This window comes from Camarhynchus parvulus, chromosome 3 (assembly GCF_901933205.1).
Source record: "Camarhynchus parvulus chromosome 3, STF_HiC, whole genome shotgun sequence".
In the NCBI taxonomy this organism is placed as follows: domain Eukaryota; kingdom Metazoa; phylum Chordata; class Aves; order Passeriformes; family Thraupidae; genus Camarhynchus; species Camarhynchus parvulus.
The window spans coordinates 43,728,145-43,753,215 of record NC_044573.1 but is presented as its reverse complement, the minus strand read 5'-3'; the positions used below and the strand labels follow the sequence as shown (position 1 = coordinate 43,753,215).

Sequence of the window (25,071 nt, the reverse complement as noted above, 5' to 3'; positions counted from 1 at the left end):
GGGTTAGGTGAACGGATTGTAACTTAAATCTAAAAACTCGAGTAGATTGGCAAAAATTATTTTGCATTTTGTTTCTTTCACATTTGTGAATTGCTAAATATTAGCACAATAGTTTAATATCTCTACTTTGATTAACCAAATCTGGGCTATGTTAGGCATTGAATCAGTTTTGCACATAAAATTAACCTTGGTCACAGCAATTTTAAATAGGTGAAGAGTGTATCGTTATTAGAAAAGCTGGGTTTTAGTGTGAAAGGAATTCTTAAGATGTCCTTATTTCTCTAGGGAGCACTTCCAAGGCTAGTGTACAGCAGAAGATAAGCTCTCAGGCACCTAGAAGGCTTTCTAAAAGCTTACCAGCATCACCTACTTCCTCACCCCAAGTTCATCGAAAAAGACTGACTGAAAGAATGGGAAGCAGTGTTGATGACCTGCAGATCCTTGGTGAGCGTGACTACGTTCATCTTCAGGGTAGAACTGGTTTTGTAGAAAGTTCTGAAACTATTAAGAGAGTACAGGAAGAACTCTTCCTTAGCAGCTGTGAGTCTGCAAAAACAGTTTGTGACTCAGAGCTAACATCTGCCGAAACATTTGAAGATATTGCAAAAGAAGTAGAGTTATCTGAAAGTGCATTGGAGAGTAAAGAAGCTGATACAGACCTGAAATGTGGTGAAGCTGCTGCTGCTGGTGGTGCAGCTGAGGCATCGCTGCGGCGTCCAGACAATCTGAAAGGACTGCCTTCATTTCAGAAGGGGCAGGGTCACTTTGCAGGGTTGGGGTTGGCATTCTCTGTTCTTGGAGCATCATCAGCCATGGCTCGCTGGCCAAGCTTTGCTGACAAGAATATTCTTCCTGAAGACTGGGACAGTCTTGCTTTTTCTTCACCTAATGAGAATACCCCAAAGCCATCTGAAAGCCCTGATGACAGGTAAGCACAGAAAATAATAAGTTAGGATGAGCTTTAATTTCACAGTTCTTACTCTTGATTAGTATTCCGTAAAAATTCAAATTCTGAAAACTAATGGAATGTTTTCAATGACTGTCATACACAAATTTATTAAGCTTTTAGTGTATAGAATGTTCTGTTGTTTAAGTTTTTGCTGTATTTACATAACAAATTTTTAAAATCAGGATTTTTGCTATGTACAGTAAAAGTGGGAACCGCTCACAAAAGAAAGTTCTGGTCAGATTATCCTTTTTACTATCTGCCATATAAAAATAAATGTTAATGAAGATTGGTGGCTAGGAGTATTGGAGAAATTATGTCTTCCAAATTTCTAACCTGATCCCTCTTTCTGTCCCTCAAGAATTTTAATTTTGCGTTTTTTAATCTTTCCTGCTGTGGCGAAACATATTCCTCTGTTTTCAGATGTGCAGAAGACTATCTTGTGCTTATCTGTTGCGGGTTATACGATCTCTTGCGTGGAGTTCTCCTAATCCTACCCGATATCATGCTAGAAGATGTGATGGACAAACTTATCCAACCTGATTATCTTATAGTTCTGGTCAACCACCCATCTCCTCTCATACAACAAGGAGTCATTAAAGTAAGCCTATATCAAATGTTTTCTCCTAAAAAGATGTCAACCAGTATGGTTAACATGTTGGAAATGTGGTGGGGTTTTAATATTTTTGTTGACCTTTCGTCAGTTTTCTACATTTGAGTTTTAAGATAAGTTTTCACCGTACAGATTAAAAAAAAAAAAAAACCAAAACCAAGCAAATAATAAAGCAACATAAACACAGACTCTTTGAATAGATAAATATAGTCCCTAATGTAAGCCAAAGGCCTTAAGAGCTTATTGATAGCATTACCATTGTAAATGGAAGCAACAATGCAGAGAGTCAGTGACACAAAACATGATGCAATGTGTAAAAGTTCTTGCACCTTGGTTTGATTTGTACAAGAGTTGACTTTGAGTTATTCTGAGGAGTCATCCACACATTTGTGGACTGAAGAGGGACTTGAGGCTTCAAAATGTTTTCACAGATTTTTGTAATATTAAGGATAGTGTTTCTGTATGATTATATTATGTAGATAAAAAACTTTGAGTAGATTTCTATTTTAATTTGAGAAAGAATAAGACTGTATGGCTTTATTGAGAATGAATGTCATGCATGCATTTGCACGCACACTGAACTGTAAGATTCAACAAATATAAAAAGTTTGAGTATTTATGTATGCATTTGCTAACCCTTGTGTTTGATTTCATCTGCCCCAAACTTAATGAAAAATGTGAGTGTGTTCAGATCAACAATGTATTATCAAATATATAATTGATGGTATAATTGATGTTTGCAATCTTGAATTTTAAAAAATTTCAATGACAGAAATTGTCTGTCTAGTTCTGCTGTACACTAGAACTTCAGGGCAGTTATATTAAATGTTTCTTCTTACACTATAATTATGCGTTTATTTTTAGTTGTTGGATGCATATTTCAACAGAGCAAGGAGGGAGCAGAAGGAAAAATTCTTAAAGAACCGTGGCTTTTCTTTGCTAGCCAACCAGCTGTATCTTCATCAGGGGACTCAGGAAGTTGTAGAATGCTTTTTGGAAATGCTTTTTGGCCGCTCTGTTGGCTTGGATGAAGAGTAAGTAATGCTTTTAAGTCCTGTAACAATATGTGAGTTACAAGCTGTGCACTTTGCTGGTCAACAACCATAAAAAAACTATTAAAGACTATTTTGGTAGGTTTTGCTTGTTTAACATTGAAATGTATTAAAATCCTTAGGGCTATTGTGTGGCCCTTAAGCTGTTTGTAAGCAACTTCATCTGAGGGAGGCTCTCAGCAGGGATCTTGTAAACATTCAGATTTTCTGAGTGCTCAGAGGCCTTGAACTCAAATGTTGTGTAATCAGTTTAACATTCTCTGTCACTAGACTTCTCTTGGATTTTGGTAGGTAATTAAGGAAAAATCTTGATGCCACAGTTGCTTCCTTGTCTTGGCTCCAAATTTAAATGGCTGTCTCTTTTAGGGAAAAATCCCAGAGATATACCATTTTCATGAACTGAAGAGCCACCTTATATTGACAGAAAAGGAGATTACTTTTAAGCAGACAACTATATAAGTAAATGATATTTTTTAGAATTAATCTGACTACTTAATGCTTGTACAGAAATCACCTGAGTAAATATATTCATTGGAAAAATCTTGCAAAAAGTTCCTTATCAATTGCTGCCTCTGCAGGATTTGTAGCCAAATTACTTTTGCCTCTTGACCTGATCTTCACCACTCAAAAGCTATTTTTGTTTAACTGCAATATCTAGTTATGGCTGCTTAATTTGTCCCAAGGCAGAGAACTGTTACTTCTTCAGGATTTATTATGGGGCTGGAAAGATAATTCTAATGTCTAATGTCGCAGGTTTTTAGGATTGTATATAATAGTCATATTATAGGGCTGATAACCTTATGAGAGTAATGTAGTTTCTTAGTGCATAAATAAAACAAGGTCTGAAGCACTGCTTTGAATGCTGTAATCACTATAAGCCAGGTGCCAAACTTAATTAAACCTCAGCAGTAATGGATATGGGATATCAAACCTGCTGCCAGTCAGTTTGTTACTGTTACAGTGATGACAAGCTGTATCTGTTCTCTTGATAGTGTCTACATTAGTTATAACAGCAACATTGGAAGGGTAATGCAACATTTTTCTACACTGATTAAAAACTCCTCCATTTGCATGAAGTCTGTATTGTACACAGTTGGTAGTTAGCTAAAGCATCAGATTCACTTTTTTGGGAAGTTATTTCTTTGTGGCTGAAATGAAAATTTTATTTTTCTCTTATTAGATTTTTTAGTAGATAGCTATTGTTACTACAGTGAAATGTAGGAAATTACCATGGACATCTTTGCCAAAATACAAGCACATGATACATAACTGGTATTCCAGTTGTCTGTAGTGTTTTTGTTATCAGTGTTCTTTAAGATGCCATTTACTCATATTTCTGTTAACAGATTTGATCTAGAAGATGTCAAGAATGTTGGACTCTTTCGAAAATGGTGTGTCATTCCTGTTCTGGGTCTAATAGAGAATTCCCTGTATGATAACGTTCTGCTGCATAACTGCTTCTGTCTTCTTCTGCAAATCATAAATTCCTGCTCAAAAGTTGCAGACCTGCTGCTTGATAATGGTTTGCTCTATGTGTTGTGTAATACACTGGCTGCTCTCAATGGACTGGAAACAAAGTGAGTATTGTTTCTATTGCTATCAAATGTTCTAGGCACAACCTTAAGGCTAGCAAGAAATTACTGTATTGCATTTTTTCTACTTTTTGAAATTATTAGAGAGCATGTACAAAATACTGGGTTTGAGGTTTTCAACTTTATACCTCTAAGTTAATGTTTAGTCAGTTCAAATAGTGGAATATAGAATGTTCTTTCCATACCTTAAACATTCAAGTGAAAGACCTTTTAAAATGCGAGTTTGTCACACTGTCTGCACGTTCAATGCTTTTCTTAATAAACCTGAACAGTAAGATAAAGGCCCAGGAAATGGTATATTCTACTGTCTCTATGGCCAATATCAAAACTGAAGAAAAGCCTCTCCTGTACTGCCTATGATTTAATATTTGAGATTTTTCAATGACTTTATTAGAGATAAAGATTCTGTGCTTTAAAAAATGTTACACAGGGAACAAAGGAGAGACAGGGTTTTGTTATTTTATTTCATTAGTTGGTATCCTGAAGAAATGGAAAGGTTTCCTTTTTACCTCAATATAGTTTTTGTTCAGCATGATTACAAAATGAGATTGTCCTGATACTTTTTTGAGAAATATAGGATTTCAGACTTGTTCTTTAACTTAAAAATCTGATAGTAATACATTATTGCTTTTCCAATAAAACTGTGCTGCACTCTACATTAGAATGTCTCAAAAATTTGCAGGCATCCAATCTGCCAAAGTTAACACTAAAGAAATGTCTTGAGTTATAATGTTCTAGTCTTCAGCAGTGACACTTTAATATGAAGTACAACAAAATATTAGGTACAGTTGGCAGGAGTAGCAAGGGGAATAATAATGGGTCTTGTTAAGGGTTACAATCTACTAGAATTGTCATGTTTCTGGTAACTACAACTTTGTTTGCAGCATTCCCTTGAATGACTACAAGTTACTTGCATGCGATATACAACAGCTGCTGGTAGCAGTTGCAATTCATGCCTGCAGCTCCTCAGGTTCTCAATATTTTCGTGTTATTGAAGACCTCATTGTGCTGCTGGGTCATCTCCAAAATAGTAAAAATGCAAGGATGCAAAGTAAGTTGTCTGCTAATTTTTGGGGTCATGGGACTGGAAAAGTAAATCCCTTCCCCACTGTTTTCTGTTTAATATTCCTGCTGAGGGAGAAGGGGGAGTTTTCTGGTGATGAATCTTTCTCTTCTAAGTGGTTCTCAAATTAGTCGTTTCCCTTAGGAACCTGCCTTGTGGTCAAGAATTGTGTACTGCTAATCTGAAAAAATAGTGACTGTAACAGTTCCTTAAGGATATTTAAATGAAAACATTCTGTACAGTTTCATTTAGCTTGTTTTAGCGTGATCCAATTCAATGGCTTTTCTATGACAACTTGTTTCTGTAGTGTCTGTATCTGTGGCATAGCAAAGTGACTTTGTGTGACTCCTGTGGAATCTAGAGTTTTGTAGCTCTTGACACATGTTGTGATTTGACTTATTACAAATATCTGGTAAAAATTCCTGAAGATGTCATGTACACTTTGTATGCCTCTCTCTCCAGATATGGCAGTTGTTCTGCAGTTAAGAGTTCTTCAAGCAGCCATTGAGTTGATAAGGACTACAGCAAGCCAAGATGCTCAGGAGCAGGCCAGTTCAGCCCCAGCACCCTCGGCACCACATCGCACAATGTTTCAAAAGCGCAAAGGCATCGCGGGTGAGTAGCAGAAGTGTGGCATTCTTGTGCTTGCTCCTGTATGTATTGCTTGATGATTCCATGGTATTACCACCTTTAGGGATTCTCTTAAATTCAGAAGTTGCTTAGTAAAGAAGTTTTTAAAGTAATTTGTAATGCCTATAATAGCCAACCTCACAGTAAGTTAATGCCAAAATCAAGGTAGTGCTTGTAACTAGCACAGCTATGATGTGGGGATTGCTTTGTTGCACAACTTTTCATTAGAGACCATCCTGAAATAAATACCTGCCACTCCAAATTTATACTTGGAAGTGCCACTGTGGTTGTGTTTTTAAAACCTGTGTTGAGTTCTAGCCTTAGCAGTAATACTTTCCCTGTATTTCATAGCTAGTCAGTCCTTCTGTAAAGGTTTTGGAGTTGAATGTAAGTTGATTTTGTATGTCTCTTACAAATGCATTAAAGACTTCACAAAAGATACAGTTTAATAACCTGACAAACACTTAATATTTCTTGTTTACTATGGGAATGTTTGTTTTGATGGTCAGCTTTTGAGACCCCTCTCCATCAACCTAGTGAAATATTTTATATATATGTTCAGTAGAGTGAAAATGTTTTTATACTAGTGAACTTGGTAAGGCACTAAAGATAAATAAAAATAGTTGCTTCCAAAAGAACAAAGTACAGTCAAGGCCTCCCAGTTCATTTCAAGAAAATTCTGAGGAATGTTCTTGTAAGTTAGATACTGTGCTTCTATTAGTGCCAATAGGTATGGTACAGAATGTGTTTGCTGATATGTCTGGCTCATCATTTGTGCTGATGAACCCACTGTGCAATATGCAAGATTTTGTTCTATCACTAATTTTTAATCTTTTATCCTATTTATACAATAAAAACAGGAATAAAAGTAGTGGGTTTGAATGTTTAGCAAAAAAATATGAAAACCCTACAATAAAGCTTATCTTGAGATTAACTCATTTCATGGTATTACTTATTATTTGAAATGTATATATTTATTCTCAAAAAGCCTTAAAAATTAAAAATAAGAAAGACAAACACACAATGACACTTATGTTCCCTTTGATACTGATACATTTCAAATGTTTGTTTCATTAAATGATGTGAAATCTTTGGGTTAAAGTAGTTGCTGAGTGATGGAGTTTTTGTGCATTTTAGTAGAATTCTATTCATGCTTCTGTCTTTTAAGGTTCCAGGAAGTTTTCACTTGCTCAGTCTGATGCTCTGCTGGTGAAAATGCGCTCACTAGCAAGTGAGGAATTCAACATGATGATGCAGCGGAGAATGAGCCAAGAAAATCCTGTCCAAGCCACTGAGTCTGAGTTTGCACAAAGGTTACAGAGGCTGACTGTTTTGGCTGTTAACAGGCTCATTTATTTAGGTAGGATTTCTTTTTGTTTGTTTCTGTTTTGATGAAAAATTAATTCTTGCTTTTGGAATGCTGAAGTGTTAGAGAGGAAAGTTGTTCTATTGACATGTTGTTCTCTATGATTTGTCTCTCAGTATTATGTAACTGGCAATCTGGGTAATGTTTTTATCTGAATGAACTGAACAAGCTGTTTTATTTCTACATTAGTCCATTCATGTGTTAACTGCATGAATTATTACATGAAGATTTAACTGCCAAAGGGAGCATCTGCTCTCTTAAAATGCAATTTTTCTATGAAATGGCTACATTGGTGAGCAAGACTTGATGACTTTGAGAGCTAGTGCAAATTCTGCCAAAGCAAGAGAGTGAAAGTATGATAAATGTATCAGTAAAGGCAGTATTTGATATAATGCCAACTAAAGGTTTGCAGGATTGTTTTGCTTGAGATGGTACTGATCAATATGTACCTCTTAAATTTTAAGCCTCTACTGAAGAGTGCCTTGATGTACTGGGTATAACAGAAAATACAAGTCAAAGCAGACTTTTGGCATCCCAGCTGGAAGTTCCTGAAGAGGAAAGCCAGCAAGAACTGACTAGCAGAATAAATCCTTTTCTTAAAGAAATGGTCAAAATGTTGGTGGAAGGAATCAAAGTATCCACTGTAAGTAATTAGATACTGTCCACATTAAAGCATATTGCATAAGCTTTCTTTATTAGGAACTTACATGCATAGTGTATTCTGTTCATAAATGCTTTTCTTACTGCCTCTGTCCATCTAACTGTGGCGTTAAAAACTGTGGCGTTAAAAACTGTGGCTTCCCAGTTACTTTGCAGTTATAAAATAAAAAATGGATCTGTTCTGATTTTTACCTTTACATTTGGCAAAATTATTCTTGAAAAAGAACACAGAACTTAAATATACTTTCTTGTACTGTGAAAATTTGCTTAAACTTCAACATTTAGGTTTGCAGAAGCCTGTAAAACTAGATCTTCTGTGCATCCACAGGTGATGGAGATTTTTTTCAGCAATTTGTTTATAGTAGATTTTAGAGTTGGGAAGAAGAGCTTTCTCTTTTTACAATTCTTAATAAAGCGGTGAAAGTCTTCTAACAGATGGATGTTAGCTTCTTAGCATTTCCAAGGCAATCAGTTTTTGCTTGGATAATACAAAGTGTGTTATTACTCTTCCTTAGGTCATCTTGGTAAAAGCAGTTCTACCTAATTTTCTTTCTAGCTCAGAAAAATTACATTTGATATGTGTGTTATCTTTCCATTGTGCCATATTTGTACTACTTTTCAAAGATGGCAAGTTTTTTCTTGTGAACACACACACCTCCTTCTAATGCTTGTTTCCTAATCTTTTGAGGTAATCCATTCAGAAAACTGGTGATTAATGTAAAAGGGCTGTTGATTAAAATAAGCAATAAAGAAACCCTCTCGTTTTAAAATTCTCTACGTCACAATTTTCACTTTCTGGATTGTTATAGTAGAATGCCTTTTAACCGATAATAATAATCACTATAGTAAACCAGAACACTTATTTTGGTACATAAAACTTAGTCTTGCATTTTGATCATAATAATCTGAAAATCTTGATAGAAGAACGTCCTAATCCTGTAATATTAAAAAGTTGTCTCCATTACTTAGGGCACCAGCAGAATGACCACTCCAAAACAGCAGTGGAACAGAATCCTCTTGTTATGTAAGGACACATTCCGTACGCAGCTTGGGAGGCTTCTTGTGCATAGCTTGTCTCCTGTAAGTCCTCTGCAGGAGAGGAAGCAGGCTTTGGAGATGGCACACGAAGTAAACCAGCAAGAGATTTTGCGTGACTGTCTCAGCCCAACTTTGCAAGTAAGCTCAAGAGTTTTTGAGGGGAGTTTCTAAAACCTATATTCAATTTTTTGTCTAGATTTTACAATTATTTAGAACTGTATGTGGCAAGTTGCTCACTGCTACTTGTGCAATGTTTAGTGACTGACAATTGTCATACAAAACACCTGTGTGTACCTCTGCAATTGCTGTACTATCCTGAGGACAGATAAAATTAAGTCTGGGTATATTGGTGCTGTTCTGCATCAAACATATCCCCTGTGCTGTGCAGAGACAAAAGGTGATAGTAGGTTTAACATGAAGGATTTTACTGAGGAAGTTAGGAATTAACGTGCCCTAAAAAAAGCAAATTAAGGAAGGAATTGTCCTTGCTTTCAAACTCTTAACTGCAGACTTCCTGAAGCTTGTAAGAATTGATTTCAATTAGATTTTAAGAAGCAGTCAATCCTCAACCAAAGCAGTTCTCTCTCTTTTCTTACTTGGCCTTTATTAGATCTTCAAGTGGGATTATGTATTCCATGTTCTTAAGTTAAAAAGCTGAATAGGCTCTGCCTGCTTTTCTGAGTTTGTCAGAGGAAAGCTTCTAATGGTGCTATGTTAGTGCAAGCTTGAAAGCAGTCATTTTTTTGAGTCACAAGGAGAAATCAGGAAGGAATGTTGTAGTTGGAGATCTTCAGGAACTGCAAGAATGAAATAAAAGATATGCCACAGTTTGAGTCACTGTATACTAAGGAGAGAAAGTATTTATTGGATTAGTTTATGGCACTCACATATTTCTGATCACGTATACATTATTTAAATAAGTTTTATCAGGTAGAAAAGAGCTGATGCACTAGCAGTGACTTCTGTGGGGAGCGTCATGTTGAGTGCATTTATGACTTATGTCTGCTTAACTTCCTTATCTGTCATCTCTAATTTGATTAATCAAATGAGGTGTACTGTTCTTGGCATGCAAAATTAGAAGTCTCTGGTATGTATTTCCTGAAGTATAAGGCTGCAGGAGCTGAGTACTGGGGAAAGAAACAGTTTTCTTGCAAGCCATTTGAAAAGTCACAAGATGCTGGGGCAAATTTTACCATGTGAGGATAAAATTCAGCATGTTCTTCTAGTTTTGTAAAAGTTTATCTTTAACCATTAAAGCTGTCTTTTTCTTTAAATTCGTGAATAATTAGAAGAAATCTGCACAGTCTAACTAGAAAAGGGAATAAAAGTGGAGGGGAAAATATTGCTCAGTGTTGTGGAAATGAGCATGACAATACAATTTCCTCTTTCCTTCTTTTCATCTTCTAGCATGGGCCTAAATTAGTGCTCTATTTGTATGAATTAATGCACAATCACAGAGATGGAATGACCAAAGAACAACAAAGAGCAGCAGGAGACTTAATGAATACACTGAAAAGTTGTGGCTATAAATGCATTCCCCTGAGCCCACGACCAAAACCAGATTTAATAAAAGCTTTGAAAGAGGTTTGTGAATAAAAACTTTGCTTTAAAAACTGGGTGTATTTGAGACAGTTGTCTTATATAGGATCAGAGTTTAACTGCAGATTGTGGTGTTCTTTGGTGGATGGCTTATGCTTTTGGAATTCTATTTGGGTTCTCGATATTTCTGTCACATACTCTCAACTCTTCACAGCAATCTCACAAGCTTCTTGGTTAAACATATTTAATCCAGAGGAAAACGAGAGTTCATAATAAGCTACTAGTATCTCTTATTTTCAAGAAAATAATTTTTTATTTCTTGTGAAGAGAAAAGTTATATATAAATATAATAAAATGGCAATAACTGAAATGAAGCCTTGCTGGCTTTAAATGCCATGAAGATATCAGTTGAACAGTTTTGTCACTCTTCCTTTTTAAACTGGCATACCCTTTAGCCTCCCCTTCCTTATTTTGTCCATCTGAGGAAAGAAAATAATGTGTTAAACTTCCATTCAGGATCAGAAGAAATATGAAATGGAGGAAGGTGTAAACAAAGCTGCTTGGGAGAAAACAATGGCTAATAATCGGCAGAAGTAAGTACCTTAGAGGGGCTGCAAGAGCTTTAAGAAATGTTCCCTGTTCAACGCTTCCCTTCCCATTGCAAAGTTGCCTATGTGATTATGGATGAGACTTATTTCAAATTAACAGCATCACTAGCTTTCAGGCTTTTAAGTATGCTATTATATTAAAGGCATATGCATTTTGGTAGGTTGTATAATAAATGGCATTGTGTGAACCTCAATACTGAATTAGTTTCTTGCACATTTGCCATTTCACCCTTAATTTTATGACTATTGCATCTGTCCAATCACCTCTCCTGTTGCTGTGGTCTGTGCAATTAAATGTCCCTGCAACTAACCCTTATTTTCAACAAATGAAATACTATATTCAGTATACGATTTGAATATTTTTGTGAGCTATGTAGACTACTGCTCCTTGACATAATTGTAAATTTCAGTACATTGTGGTAGATTGAGTTTTCCATTTATTTAAATTTCAGGCTTTGCCATGGAATCAGATTTGAGATGCACAATGTGCTTTAAAGTAGGCAAGTAGCTGTAAAGGTCAGCTTAGTCAAGTTCATGCAGACAAGTGTTAAGACTTTATGGTGAATGATTTAGGAGATTTAATCAGTGGGTAATCAGTGTCTTTACTCCAGATTTTTATTGTAACAAGTATACATTAATTAGTCCAGCGTGTTAATACATAGCCATTGATCTTCTGACTGGCTTGTCTTGTCTTTGGCCAAAAGTAATAGGTTTTTTGATGGCAAGAAGCAGAAGGTATTCATGAATCTCATTATGTAGGCTAAGTTGTTCTGCATCTGCTGTAACAAGAACTCTACATATCTACTGCCAAACTGATTGTATTTTATGAGGCATTTTGGTCTTACCATTTACACATTTCAGTGTGTTTATTTGGCATTTTAAAACACAACTCTTCTCCTCAGTCTCTTTCAGCGTCTAGATACAAAGTCTAAAGACATTTCTAAAATAGCTGGAGACATCACACAAGCTGTGTCACTGTCACAAGGAATGGAAAGGAAGAAAGTAATCCAGCACATCAGGGGGATGTATAAGGCAGAGCTGAGTGCCAGCAGACATTGGCAGGAACTTGTTCAGCAGCTTACGCATGATCGGTGAGTTTTCTCATCTCAGGGAAAAAGTGAGAGAGACTTGATGCCTGACATGTGCTTCTCATTCTAATCAGAGGCATATGAAATGGAGATTATACTAAAATTAGAATTACTTTTGCTAACCATCTGATAGTTAGACTTGTGAAAGACTTGACTTTCTTTTTTAACCTATCTTTTAGGGTCAGTAGCCAAGTAGTATTTTTATCCCTTTTAGACAGTTTTTTTCATCATATACATTTTGCTGTGCCTAATACAATGAAGAGTGTCCTAAAATTTTCATATCTTGCACAACATAGATGGAGTAAAAACATATTTTTGGTGCAATGTTACTCACATTAGCATCTAGATACTCTGTTCACTAAATAGTGTCGAACAAAGGATGTTAATGTTGATAAGAAACCAAACTAGGGTATCTTCACCACTGCAGAACTAGTATTATCTCATGTTTGCAGCAGCAGAGTTTTCAAAACAGTATTGGATGCATTGTATTGCTGTTTTCATTAGAGTGAGTAATTTCAAGAACAGTCTTACAGTAGCAGCTTGTGAAAAGTCATTCAGTGAAATGGCTCATGAAAATAAACTAGAGAATTCAGTCTTTTAATACTTTTTCAGAAATAATCCCCCAGTGTACTCCTGTACAACTTCTGTCTTTCTACTTGTTCAAGAACAGCAGAATTTATAACCACATATACTGCCTCTGCTGCCAGACTCCTAAATTTTTTTTTTTTTTTTTGTCAGAGCACTCTGGTATGACCCAGTCTATTACCCAACTTCTTGGCAACTGGATCCAACAGAGGGCCCAAACAGAGAGAGGCGCCGCCTGCAGAGGTGCTACCTAACAATTCCAAACAAATACCTTCTCCCAGACAGGCAAAAACAGGAAGGTAATTAAAAAATCTTCAATGCTTAATGTAACCTAATATCTGAATTGTAATGACTGTTACTACCTTATTATTTGTGATGTCTTTATAGGTGTTATAAAAACTCCATTGTCTTACTTATTTGAAGACAAAACACATTCTTCTCACTCCTCTACTGTAAAGGACAAAGCTGCAAGTGAACATATAAGGTACATTTTGGATAACACGTGTTTCCTGTCTTTTCCCAGTCAAATGAAAGAGCTGTCTTAAAAACTTTTTTTTTGTCTTAAAAACATTTTTTTAAAAAAATCAAGTGGGAAATGAGACCAGTGTCAAAAATACTAGGCATTTTGCTTTACTCAAAAGCGAAAGACTACAGCTACCAAATACCATCTGGTGTGCTTTGAATAGGACCTGTGGGATAACCTGATGAGATCTCTTATTTTTGCTTAGTAGCACTGTCTATCCTAGATATCTAAGATCTGGTAGGTCTTTCCATCAGAGTTCAAAAGCAAATTGTCTTTCCATCCTCTCTGCTTTTATCTCTGCATTACTCAGCTCTGCAGTTATATCAATTTGCCACCTGTTACAGGCACTAATACAGCGTAAAATAACTGCAGAGAACATGCAAAGAAATAAGTAGAAATACACTCATAAGCAAGTCTAGAAAGTTGAGATCCTATTTCTTTCTCTCTTTGGGATATGACCCATTAGTCATGTTGTTGGACAGTTTTTCTTCAGCTACAGCTTGGAGAAACCTTGAACCTTGGAGTCTGTTTGGTTTAGGTTGGTTTTAGGTCTGCTAAAAGTACGTAAATCCATAAGGATAAGCATTTCCATAATCCATGAGCATTTCCACTTTGAAATATTTCAGAGTTAATCGAAGATGTGTAAGTGTAGCACCTTCTAGAGAGACTGCTGGGGAACTGTTGCTAGGTAAGTAGAATTTTCATTCTTTATAAATACATTTTCAGTGCATTTATTATATAAATACAGTAAGAGTCTGCTGTATATATAAACCGGGCTAACTTATATAGGTAATTGATATGTTGCCTGACTTTGTGTATTACATACTTTATAGATCAATTTTGCCTTCTCTGCTGTTTTTATGAGTGCTGTTTGAACTGCCAGTAAGTTTTAAGATCTGCAGACCACTTGCTAAAAGATGTGGAATCATAAATTGTATTTCTGTCAAGTACTGTCTTGCCCCAGGTACTATTCTTAGCATTCTTAACTCATGACTACTGTTATCATGTACCTTTTCATAACTGTTTTTTGCTGTAGGAAAATGTGGCATGTATTTTGTTGAAGACAATGCTTCAGACACAATTGAAAATTCGGTAAGTGTTAGAACATATTGTCCAGCTTTAAATTTTCCAAATTATGGCCATGAGTAGCTTTTTTCTTCAGCAATTTCAGTGGCAGTAGTACTACTAGAGTTAGAGATCTCTGGACAAAGCTTGCCAAACTGGTTCGTTTGGTTTGTGTTGCTTCTGTTGATCCTGGCTATGGAATTGGTGGTGATAGAAAAAAACAGGAAAGATATAGACCTGGGGCTGGGAGGGAATGAGGAACAGGTGATGTGTGAGACTTCTGCACCTTGCAGTGCATTGCTTTGATCTTTGTTCATCAGCAAAGTTCACAGAGTTTGCTTTGATCTGTGCCTGAGAACTTGCCTTAGTGGAAGCTGGGACACTGTGGAGTGCAGAAAGTCACAGGTGTAGGAATTGTGCTGTGCTCCACAGCATCTCATTCTTGAACTTTATATATGATGTTCTAGCTCCTCCCTTTTCCTGTACAAGAGGATTGTTTCATAAAGGAAATGGGAGCTGAGCTAATCCTTCTGATATACAAAGACTAATGTGTAAATTGTTTATACACCCAACAAACATGTAAAAGTAATTAAGATATGACTGAAAGCTTTAAACTGCTTTTACGGAGCTCTTCCTTGCATCTACTGAACAAATAGTTCCTGTGGTTTAAGATGCTACCAGCTGCTTTGTCCTTCACAGGACTGTCAGAGCTGGGATTCACAACAAAGCTTTGCTTGCTCTGATTGGCCGTCCAATATTTTTAGCTTAAGAGCCATTGAAAATGCGACAGTGCTTGCTAGTTCTGGGTAGGGAACTAGAGCAGCTGAGGAGTATGTGTCCTGTTCTACCTACTTTGTTGAGGAGAGTAGATGATAGGGAAAGCAGCTAAAGAAAATCACAACAACTTATTAAAGCATTGCACTAAAATTAAAGTTTGCCTTATGATATGCTGTATTGTTATAAGCTGGCTGCATTGTTTGGAAAATCCACTATTTAAAATTACTTTCTAAATTGCAAATTCTACAGAGTTTTCATGGAGAAACTGAACCAGCATCATTTTCTTGGACATATGAGGAAATCAAGGAAGTTCATAAGCGCTGGTGGCAGTTAAGAGACAATGCTGTGGAAATATTTTTAACAAATGGCAGAACTTTACTCCTGGCTTTCGATAATACAAAGGTACTGTGGCACCAATGCAGAGTAATACACCAAAGCATTTTGCTGTGTCTTTATAACATTTATATTCATGCATTAGGTTTTTAAGGATACCTGTTGCATGGACTAATTAAATTCTGCTTAATACCTTTGAAAGAACTTGGCTCAGCTAGGCTTCTGGATGATCATAGGCATGTTGTAAGACACATCTCTGATATATTAAGACATTAAAGAATCTTAGTGATACTAGGCATTATTCGATTGCAGCAGTATCTGGAAATATACAAAATGAGAGAAACTTACTCTTGGTAGTTTTAAACTTCTAAATTGTATGATTAAATCTATGGTGTTTTCTTCTAGGTCCGTGATGATGTGTACCACAACATCTTGACTAACAATTTGCCTAACCTTTTGGAATATGGAAACATTACTGCTTTGACCCACCTGTGGTGCACAGGACAGATTACTAACTTTGAATATCTGACTCATTTAAACAAACATGCAGGTCGTTCCTTCAATGATCTCATGCAATATCCAGTATTTCCTTTTATACTTTCTGACTACACCAATGAAACGCTGGACCTAAATGATCCCTCGATATATAGGTAATATGAAATGCTTGAAACTTTTTTTTTCAAATACTTGAACTGATGATCCTTATATAGCTTTTTAACTTTGTTGTACTAAACTACACACACACAAATGGAACTATTTAGGGACAAGCCTCATCTCTAATAACTTGGGTTTTTACAGTAAGTGGCTGGTTTGACTGGGACATTAAAATAAAACAGGTGTGTAGATTCAAATGCAGTGTATTGAACTTACACTGTCTTAATAGGCTATGTATAATTCACAGAATTAAATAGAAGCTGTATGTTTAAATTCCTATGATTACAGACTTCCAGGCCAATTAGCAAAAATTAAATGGAAAAGGAAATAATATTGTAAATTACTTGGCCAGTCACAAAATCACAATCTTCATCTGAATGGATTTGAGTGAATTGTCCCACTCTAATAAATTTCTTTTATGCTAATTTAACATTTGTGTGCACTAAGTCTTTGCCTTTATAGGATGCTTCTGATTTGACCGATGTGCTTGGCATTTTCTTGCCTGTTACTGTGCTGTGGATCTGAATTTGCCTTTAGCACTAACTAAAAGTTGTTTTTTTATTTTCTGAACTTTCTTGAAAAGTGTTGTTTTCCTTGGCCTTTTCATTATATTAAAGGTATTATTCTTAATGATGTGAATCAATATTGTAATAAAAGTTACAACATATCAGTACTGCTTTTGTTGCAGGAACCTGGTCAAACCAATAGCTGTGCAGTCTAAAGAAAAAGAGGATCGTTATGTAGATACTTACAAGGTAACTTGGATGACTTTCTCTTCTTGCCTTTGTCCCATGTAGAAATGACACCATGGCTTTAGTTTTTATAACATATATTTCTGGGGGAAGAATAAACCACAAATACAGTATTTCATGGCTACAGAACTCTTACTTCCAGTGTATTTTCCAGGAAACATTTCCTAGGAATTGGTTTATAACATGGCTTGGAACTTGTGTTTTTTCCTGAAGCATGAAATCCCATCCCAAGTTTAGCCCATCCATGTGATACTGCTGAGGAGTTTAAATGGGTATCACCTTATATGGGAACTTGTATACATTTAAAGATCCCTAAAGATCAGGAAGATAATTTACTGGTGTTTAGTTGACATTACTTTGCTGGAATTTGAAGCTGTTTGTTCTGTTTGATAACAGAAAGGCTGTTTTCACTCAAGCACTTTATTTTAACATGCCCTACTATGAAAATAGTAGGTGCTTTGTAATTTTTTTCTCCTTAAAATGTTGTAAAGGCTGTAGGAAATAGCAACATACTGGGGAATTAAAGCATCTGCATCTGGACTTTCAACCTTGTCTGTGTCACCATGGTCTACTATATTATTTGCAAATACTGTGTTTTCTGGGGGACTGCTGTGTTAGAAAACAAGACAGCGGAGTGGGGAAAAGCAAAAGTAATAAATAATGGAAAGTAGGTCATTTAAATTGGCTGAATACTTCAATACCTAACTGGATTGTAAAAGTGATGGTGTGTTTTTAGACACTTAAATGTATTTGATTCCAGATCGCTTTTGAATGTATGTTTCTGAAAAGTTTGAGTGTTTATTCTTAAACAATTTAGGCAAGCACTTCTTTTTGTTGTAGGAATGCATCTAAGGAGAAGGTTTGTGATTTTCTTCTTAATTCTCTCCTGTTTTTATAGTATTTAGAAGAAGAGTACCGTAAAGGAGCACGAGAGGATGATCCAATGCCCCCTGTACAACCATATCACTATGGATCTCATTATTCTAACAGTGGAACTGTACTTCATTTCCTGGTTAGGCTGCCACCTTTCACTAAAATGTTTTTAGCTTATCAAGGTAAGGTTGCATTTGCTTTTACTTGCCTTTTACATCTGGGCCTTGTTCTAATAACTCAGGAATGCTATATGTTACCCTATTTAGCATAGGTTTTCCAATTCCAGATAGCTGAGCCTGGTAAAATTTAATCTGGTATGCTTTAACAGTAGATCTATTATTGAAATTATCAAGCTAGACCATAAATCTGGTCATCTGATGTTTATACCTTAGTTTCTGTAGCATAAAAAGCTGACCTCTATTTGACTTGCAGTCGATGTGTAACACATAGCAATTGAGATAAGAGAATTCTAAATGTTCTCAGCTGACTAGAGAGCAGTTAACAATATGAAGTTGCAGATGTGCAACTGTTAGTGTCCATCATCAATGTAACAATTGAGCTTGGATTTCTTTACAGATCAAAGTTTTGACATCCCAGACAGAACTTTTCACTCTACCAATACAACCTGGCGCCTCTCTTCGTATGAATCAATGACTGACGTAAAGGAGCTTATACCAGAATTTTTCTACCTTCCCGACTTTCTAGTTAACAGAGAAGGTATACTAAAAGGACAACAGAACTATATACCCAAAAGAGTTGTATGATTGAGCTAATGGGTTGAAACTGAGAACATTTATATGCCTTGCCTGAATATGCTAAGTAGGAGATGTGTGGGAGAAATCTGGCACAAATTTGTGGGGCATGCTAAAAAAGCTGTTATGTAGGAGTTAAGCTGAGTTTTTCCCTAATTTTGTCAGCAGGGCAAAGGAGTTTGCTGTTTTCTCATTTTTCCATTCAAATGAGTATGTACAGCTGAATATGTTTTGGAGGGATTTGTTAATGATGCTGCTTTGTTGATTGTTAATCACCATGCTTAATCATTGAGGTCTGTAGAACCCTACAGATCTTTTTGAAGTTACTGTCAATTAAAATGTTGGAATATTCACTCCCCTGTTTCTAGGCTTTGATTTTGGAGTGCGTCAAAATGGTGACAGAGTTAACCATGTCAATCTTCCACCCTGGGCCCGGAACGATCCTCGTCTGTTCATCTTGATTCATCGTCAGGCTTTGGAGTCTGATCATGTTTCCCAGACAATCTGTCACTGGATTGACTTGGTGTTTGGTTATAAGCAAAAAGGCAAGGCCTCTGTTCAGGCTATTAATGTCTTTCATCCTGCAGTAAGTATTTGTTAAGCAGCATGTTTGTTCATTGTGCTTAGTAACTTAATGGGGCAGAGTTTGGTCTGACTTGCTTGGAAAACATCAAGCATGAAACAAGATCCCTTGCTCATGGAGTGTTGAAGAATAAGAAAAGGCTTTAACCATTTCAGTGTTGAACTGTAAGATCCCAGTGGGTATTGTGAGACTCAGTGAATTTTTGTTTCTCTTTCTTGCCTTGAGCTAGGTGTGGGGCATGATCAGATCTGGGGCTTAGACCTTGTGGATAATTGTTTGCAGTGGCTTGCAGTACTCTGATTGTTGTAACTGTGTGTATCTGCTTCTGCCTAATTCAAAAGCTTTTAATTTAGGCAGGTGCTGCTGCAGCTTTTGATAGGATTGAAATAGTTCTGTGTGTCCTGAGCTCATGGTGTTTTCCTTCATGCATGTCCTGTGTTCTGTCCCTCTAATGAGCACTTTTCTCTACAGTAAATTTCATTTCAAGTAGGTCTTCATTTAATGTTAGGACTTCCAGAGTTTTACTGGATAATTGCAACATGGATATATTGAATTGCATTCTTTAGCTTCAATCCTTACTATCACAAGGTTTGCTCGGCAGGTAGTCCTGGTTGTAAATGCATTCAAATGTTTCCTGGTTTTAGTGTTTGTTCTGTGACTGGGAAAGCTAATAAAATGGTAGTGTGTGGCAATGATGCCTTTTTCAAGTAGCCATCCAAACACTTCCCTTTCTTTTACTCTTTTTGGGCTTCGGTATTGATTTAGTACTGTGAGTTTCAAATATTAAGTTTGTATATTCATTATTTTTTAAAGTGAAAAGTCAAGGCCTTTGGTGTGACTGAGAAAAAGTGTGTGATGCACAATTGGAAAGGCTTGAAAAAGACAAATAGGAAACAATTTTCACTCTCTTGAAGTATGAGGTTTCTTTCTCCTTCCCTACACCAAAAGAGAGCCTTAATATGCTCATTAAAAAGGGGTAAAGAAAATAAGCTTCTCCAGCTCTTTCTAAGTCTTTTGCTTATCATCAGCAACCCTTCCAGTTTTGCACAGATTGGTAAAGGTCTCAAAGAAAGCCTTCAACAGAAATCAGTCATGAGACATATGCAGGAGCAGCTCACATGATAATCCTTAAAGTGGTAGTTTATTCCAATAAAGAGGAGGTGACAAGGTTATGCTCTCAGTGGCTCTTAAGTCAGCACAGTCATTGTGGGATCTCTTCTGGTCCACACCTTAAGCAAACAGCTGAATAGTCTGCCTCTGAATTTGTGTGTATGTGTTGCAAAATCTTTCCCAGAGACAAACCTGATGAGCTTATTCTTGCCCCTCTCCTTTCTTTTTTGCCTATAGACCTATTTTGGGATGGATGTTTCTGCTGTTGAAGATCCTGTTCAGAGAAGAGCCCTTGAAACAATGATAAAAACATATGGACAAACACCTCGCCAGCTGTTTCATACAGCACATGTTAGTAGACCTGGATCCAGGCTTATCATGGAAGGAGAGCTTCCTGCTGCCATGGGATTACTAGTGCAGTTTGCTTTCAGAGAAACCAGAGAACACACTAAAGAAATCATTTACCCAGTATGTCATTTTCAATTGCAAAATGGTTTAATTAATATCCATGTGCTGTAATTGTTGCATGCTGTACCCTTGGTTTAGAATTTTCTTCCTAAAAGTACTACTTGCTATATTATACTGTAAAGAAAATACATAAAATTAGGAAGTGATAGTGAAAGTTACTTTCATGCGTTGGTGATATTTTCTGTAAACTAAGATCTGAGTTTGTCTTGGTTTTGGGAAATAGGTGTTGGAAAGCATTTCAGTTAACCAGTTTTATAGTTTCCATGACGAATTGTGGAATCTGTGTGCAGACCTATAGCCAGCAAACACATGCTGTGCTTTCTTCCATTCCATCCTCAGCTTTTTTACTGCCCGTAGGACAATTAAACTTTCTTCACTTCAAGCACTTTTTTTCCCTGAAGTCCAGTCAGAAACTGCATCCTTGGATTTAGAGATCTGTGTTTTTCACTAAACTACCTGAACTAGAAGCTTGCAGCCTATGCCTTTAAAGAAGCAGTAGAACTACCTCAAAGTCAGCAGTTTAACTGATGGTGCTAAAGTGCTTTGAACTTGTCTCTCTAGTGGTTTTAGAGTAAAGACTTCGGCTGTCCTTACCATGTGATTGCTTACAGGAAACTGACATGAATCATTCTACGTTACTAATGAAATTGTTTTTCTGAAAGTTCTATAATTTGAACCTTGTCTGTGCTTGTTTTAGAGTCCATTACCATGGATAAAGGGCTTGAAGTGGGGAGAATATGTTGGTTCCCCAAGTGCTCCAGACCCTGTTGTCTGCTTTAGCCAACCACATGGAGAAAGGTTTGGCTCTCTTCAAGCTTTACCAACTAAGGCTATCTGTGGCTTGTCCAGCAAGTTCTGCCTTTTGATGATATATAGCAAGGAGCAAGGTATGAATTTGTGCTTTATTGTCTATATGCACAATCTATGTGAAATGAACTGTAAAAAAATTAAATCTAATCCTACTATTGTTCTTCAGCAAACTTCCCAGGTTTAGTTGCTTTTGCCAAAGATTAATTTATAATTCTGTTAACAGCTTCCACATGTGTGGTATCTTTACTGGAGGGTAGATGTTCCTTATAATTTTCAAAACTACAGTGGAGGCATTCTGTAATTCATATTTTTCATTGAGTGGCTGAAGCATGAGAATTTAACTTTAGAACTTGCCAGCAGATTGGGTCCAAGAACTGAAGAAGAGATGAAAAAACGCATGTGGCAACAGAAAAGAAAACTTAAGAAATGGATTTTAGAGGGAGACAATGAGAAAAGTTAACAGTAAAAAAGCAGAGGTGAAGAATCTTCTGCTTTCAGTTAAACTTTTTGGAGGGATTCTTATTGAGAATGTACAAACAAGTTCTCACAATCTTTTGTTTTCTTGGTGGCATATACTAGTGCAGGCTTTCTAAAAATAAATCACTTCACATTTAGTCAACAAAAATAAGTTACATTCTCCTTGAAGTTACAAGCACTTCTTTCTCTAAGTGGTATTGTCTGCCTTTTTCTCTGTTCTCAAAAGATGCATCTCTTCTTCAAAAAAGTTTTGTCCAGGTTGCAAATTGTCTTTGGAGAAGATGGAATGTTCATTTGGTCTCTGAAAACTGTTTATAATATGTTGCAGACAATACCTTTTTTGAAACTTTGGGGAGGTTATATTTTAACTTGTGATAAAACATGAACCTGAGGCTTTTGTTGTTGACTGTGTAAGTGGTTGAGTCTTGCTGTGCACGTGACACAATTCTGTGTGCCTTCCTTCAGGCGTGAGGAGCATGCACAGCACTGACATTCAGTGGTCAGCCATCCTGAGCTGGGGATATGCTGATAACATCTTACGGCTGAAAAGCAAGCAAAGTGAACCTCCAGTCAATTTTATACAGAGCTCACAGCTCCATCAGGTAAAATGAAATCAGTCTCTTGCTCTTCAGTTTAATATTGGTAGTTTAAATGGTGGCTTCACTTGGCAGTGGGGTACTCTTGCTTTAGCCTTTTTTGGAGATAAGCATCCAGTCACAACTCCTTTTAATCTTTGTGATTTGCTTTGGAATATGTTCCTCATGGCTCCACTGTTTTATCTTGTTCCTTGTTGTTTTCCTGTAGTAGATAAAGATTCCTTTTGAATTTATTTGATTTTCCTAGCTTTTCCTTCTTATAGGATATTGCTGTGAATGTAAAATGTTTTAAGTTTTGTCCCAAGAAAAATCAATACAGAAAAAAAGTATAGGTGCTTCATGTTGGAGGAGCAACTCCACTCTAGTTTAGGACCCATTTGAAAAAGATTGTAGAAAAGATTTTTAAGGAAAGCTACATAATCTCTGTCACAATCCAGTGACTAGTAAGATCTTGCAAAAAGATTTTGGTGGATGATCTTGAAGTCTGCACTAGTCTGCACTGCCCTTTAGCTATGAATTCCAGGCTACATAAAACTCCCTCTTTACTCTGTTTCTGACATAGTAACAAATACAGCCTAGAGTAGCTATATTTTAGCTCTTGGATTTCTTAGTTTAGGTGTTTTACATGTCTTTTCATAGGATAACTAATATGGAATTGGTTTGACCAAATGCTGTGGCATAATGAGAACAGCAGTTAGAATAGTTTTTCTGTTCTAATTTTTTCCTGGATTTGTTTTGTCTTTTCAAGGTAACAAGTTGTGCTTGGGTGCCAGACAGTTGTCAGCTGTTCACAGGTAGTAAATCGGGTGTCATCACAGCATATATGAACAGATTCACCAGCAATACAGTAAGTTACATTGGAAAGAATTCATAAATAAAATATTTTGTGTATTCAGTATTAGTCTTTTTTTTTTAAACAGGAAAAATGAGAAACAGCCATATTCTGGACAATGACTAAAAAAATTACGTGCGTTTTTAGTATTTATTTTGAAGGCTCCTCTGACATCTCAGCATGTTTGTTTGCCTGATTTCTTAAGCTGCTGTTTACATACAGCTAGGCTTTAGTCAGCCCTCATCACCTGAGTGCACAGTTCTGACTGTGTTCCGGACAGGGCTTGCAACTGAAGCTCTCTGGCACTGTGAAGCTCCCTGCATTAAGGACTAACTTCTTCTGTGAAGGAGACTGAGCCTTTCAATGCTTTAACTGAAACTGTGGAATGCAATTCCCCAAAGTAAACAATAATTCAAGTGCAGAAGGCACTCAAACTACAGAGAGCCAGGATGAATTCTCAGACAGTGTATATATACTAACCACCAAGCCTCTTTACTTTGTCATATTCTCCAAGGGGCAAAGTTGTGAGTAGGGAAGGCAGAAAGTAGCTTGCATTACTTAATTTATTAGTAGAAAATACTGAGAGTAGTAGAAAGTCCCTTGATACTGTTTGCTGATAAACATAGCATAGATAGAAAAAATAGAAAGCATAAATAAAACTCAAAATTAAAAATCTAATTCTGACTGAGTTGTGAAGCTTCCATCTGAGTCTTCCATTCTTTCTTTAGCAGTAACTTCTATTCTTCATAGTTTTAACAAAGAATAGACAACTTTCCTAACAGCTCATTTTAGGTGTGTCTACAGTATTTACCCATAGCAACAACTGAACGAAATGGATTTTCTAGATGTAGCTTGGTACAGGTACTGGCAAACATATTTGGTGTTGTACTCCTTGATGCTCTTGAATCCCTACATTAGCATGAGCTAGAGAGAACCTTGGTATGGTCTGCTATGCCTACCCAGTTTTCTGTTTTCAGTAGTGGCAAACAGGTGATGCTTAGACTAGGAAGAACATAAACAGAGTGATTTTTAGAATTTTTTCCCCCTTGGCTTTCTTCCAGTTTATGGTGATCTGCCACTCATATGTCCAAAGCTCAGCAGCACTCTGAGTATAGGAAATGAAGCAGAGCTTCGAGCCTGCAAGCTTTACTTGGTTAGACCATAAGTCAGGCACCTTAACTACTTCCCAGAATAGTGAACTTGTAAATAACCTGTACTGAGACTTGGATTCTAGTTATTTTTTTAACTAGAAATTAAATATACTTGCCTTCTGCAAAGCTGAAAAGCAACTTTAGTTAGTGGGGTTATAGTTCTTGAGTTCCTTCTGTTTCCTAGAAAAAAGTGGTTTTGTTCATCTGCACAGATGATGTTCTTTGAGACCGTCTTTGCTGAATTTCAGAGCACTGACAGTTTTATGTGCCCCAGGCCAGAGGGATATTGTGTCAATTTTGTAGCTCCTGTCTTTGAGCCAGTTACCCAAGTCAGGGCTGCAGGGAATGCAAATGTGCTTCCTGACATCTGCTCTGTATCCATCTTGTAAGCTGATCAGTGATAAGATGAACAATTTGTTATAATGCAGTACTTGAAACATGAATATTTTGCCCTGTTTCACATTTGTATAAATGCAATGCATGGGCATGAAGTAGATAGTGTTGTTAATTGGGTATGGGAACTCAAAGGTGTGCT

General features: G+C 36.6%; 1 protein-coding gene across 1 annotated transcript in view; it reads left to right on the top strand.

Moving 5' to 3' along the window:
- Positions 1-25,071, top strand: part of LYST (lysosomal trafficking regulator) — a 77,524-nt gene that overhangs the window by 45,212 nt on the left and 7,241 nt on the right. Inside the window, exons 23-48 of the mRNA XM_030944839.1 lie at positions 286-928; positions 1,370-1,547; positions 2,424-2,593; positions 3,958-4,188; positions 5,088-5,254; positions 5,729-5,881; positions 7,065-7,256; positions 7,727-7,905; positions 8,892-9,098; positions 10,368-10,544; positions 11,016-11,092; positions 12,010-12,198; positions 12,934-13,079; positions 13,168-13,264; positions 13,930-13,991; positions 14,340-14,395; positions 15,395-15,547; positions 15,884-16,128; positions 16,821-16,887; positions 17,783-17,939; positions 18,334-18,474; positions 18,878-19,095; positions 20,440-20,670; positions 21,368-21,557; positions 22,423-22,559; positions 23,302-23,400. Of these exons, the coding sequence (XP_030800699.1) occupies positions 286-928; positions 1,370-1,547; positions 2,424-2,593; positions 3,958-4,188; positions 5,088-5,254; positions 5,729-5,881; positions 7,065-7,256; positions 7,727-7,905; positions 8,892-9,098; positions 10,368-10,544; positions 11,016-11,092; positions 12,010-12,198; positions 12,934-13,079; positions 13,168-13,264; positions 13,930-13,991; positions 14,340-14,395; positions 15,395-15,547; positions 15,884-16,128; positions 16,821-16,887; positions 17,783-17,939; positions 18,334-18,474; positions 18,878-19,095; positions 20,440-20,670; positions 21,368-21,557; positions 22,423-22,559; positions 23,302-23,400 (4,562 nt within the window). The remainder of the gene's footprint in view (positions 1-285; positions 929-1,369; positions 1,548-2,423; positions 2,594-3,957; positions 4,189-5,087; positions 5,255-5,728; positions 5,882-7,064; positions 7,257-7,726; positions 7,906-8,891; positions 9,099-10,367; positions 10,545-11,015; positions 11,093-12,009; positions 12,199-12,933; positions 13,080-13,167; positions 13,265-13,929; positions 13,992-14,339; positions 14,396-15,394; positions 15,548-15,883; positions 16,129-16,820; positions 16,888-17,782; positions 17,940-18,333; positions 18,475-18,877; positions 19,096-20,439; positions 20,671-21,367; positions 21,558-22,422; positions 22,560-23,301; positions 23,401-25,071) is intronic.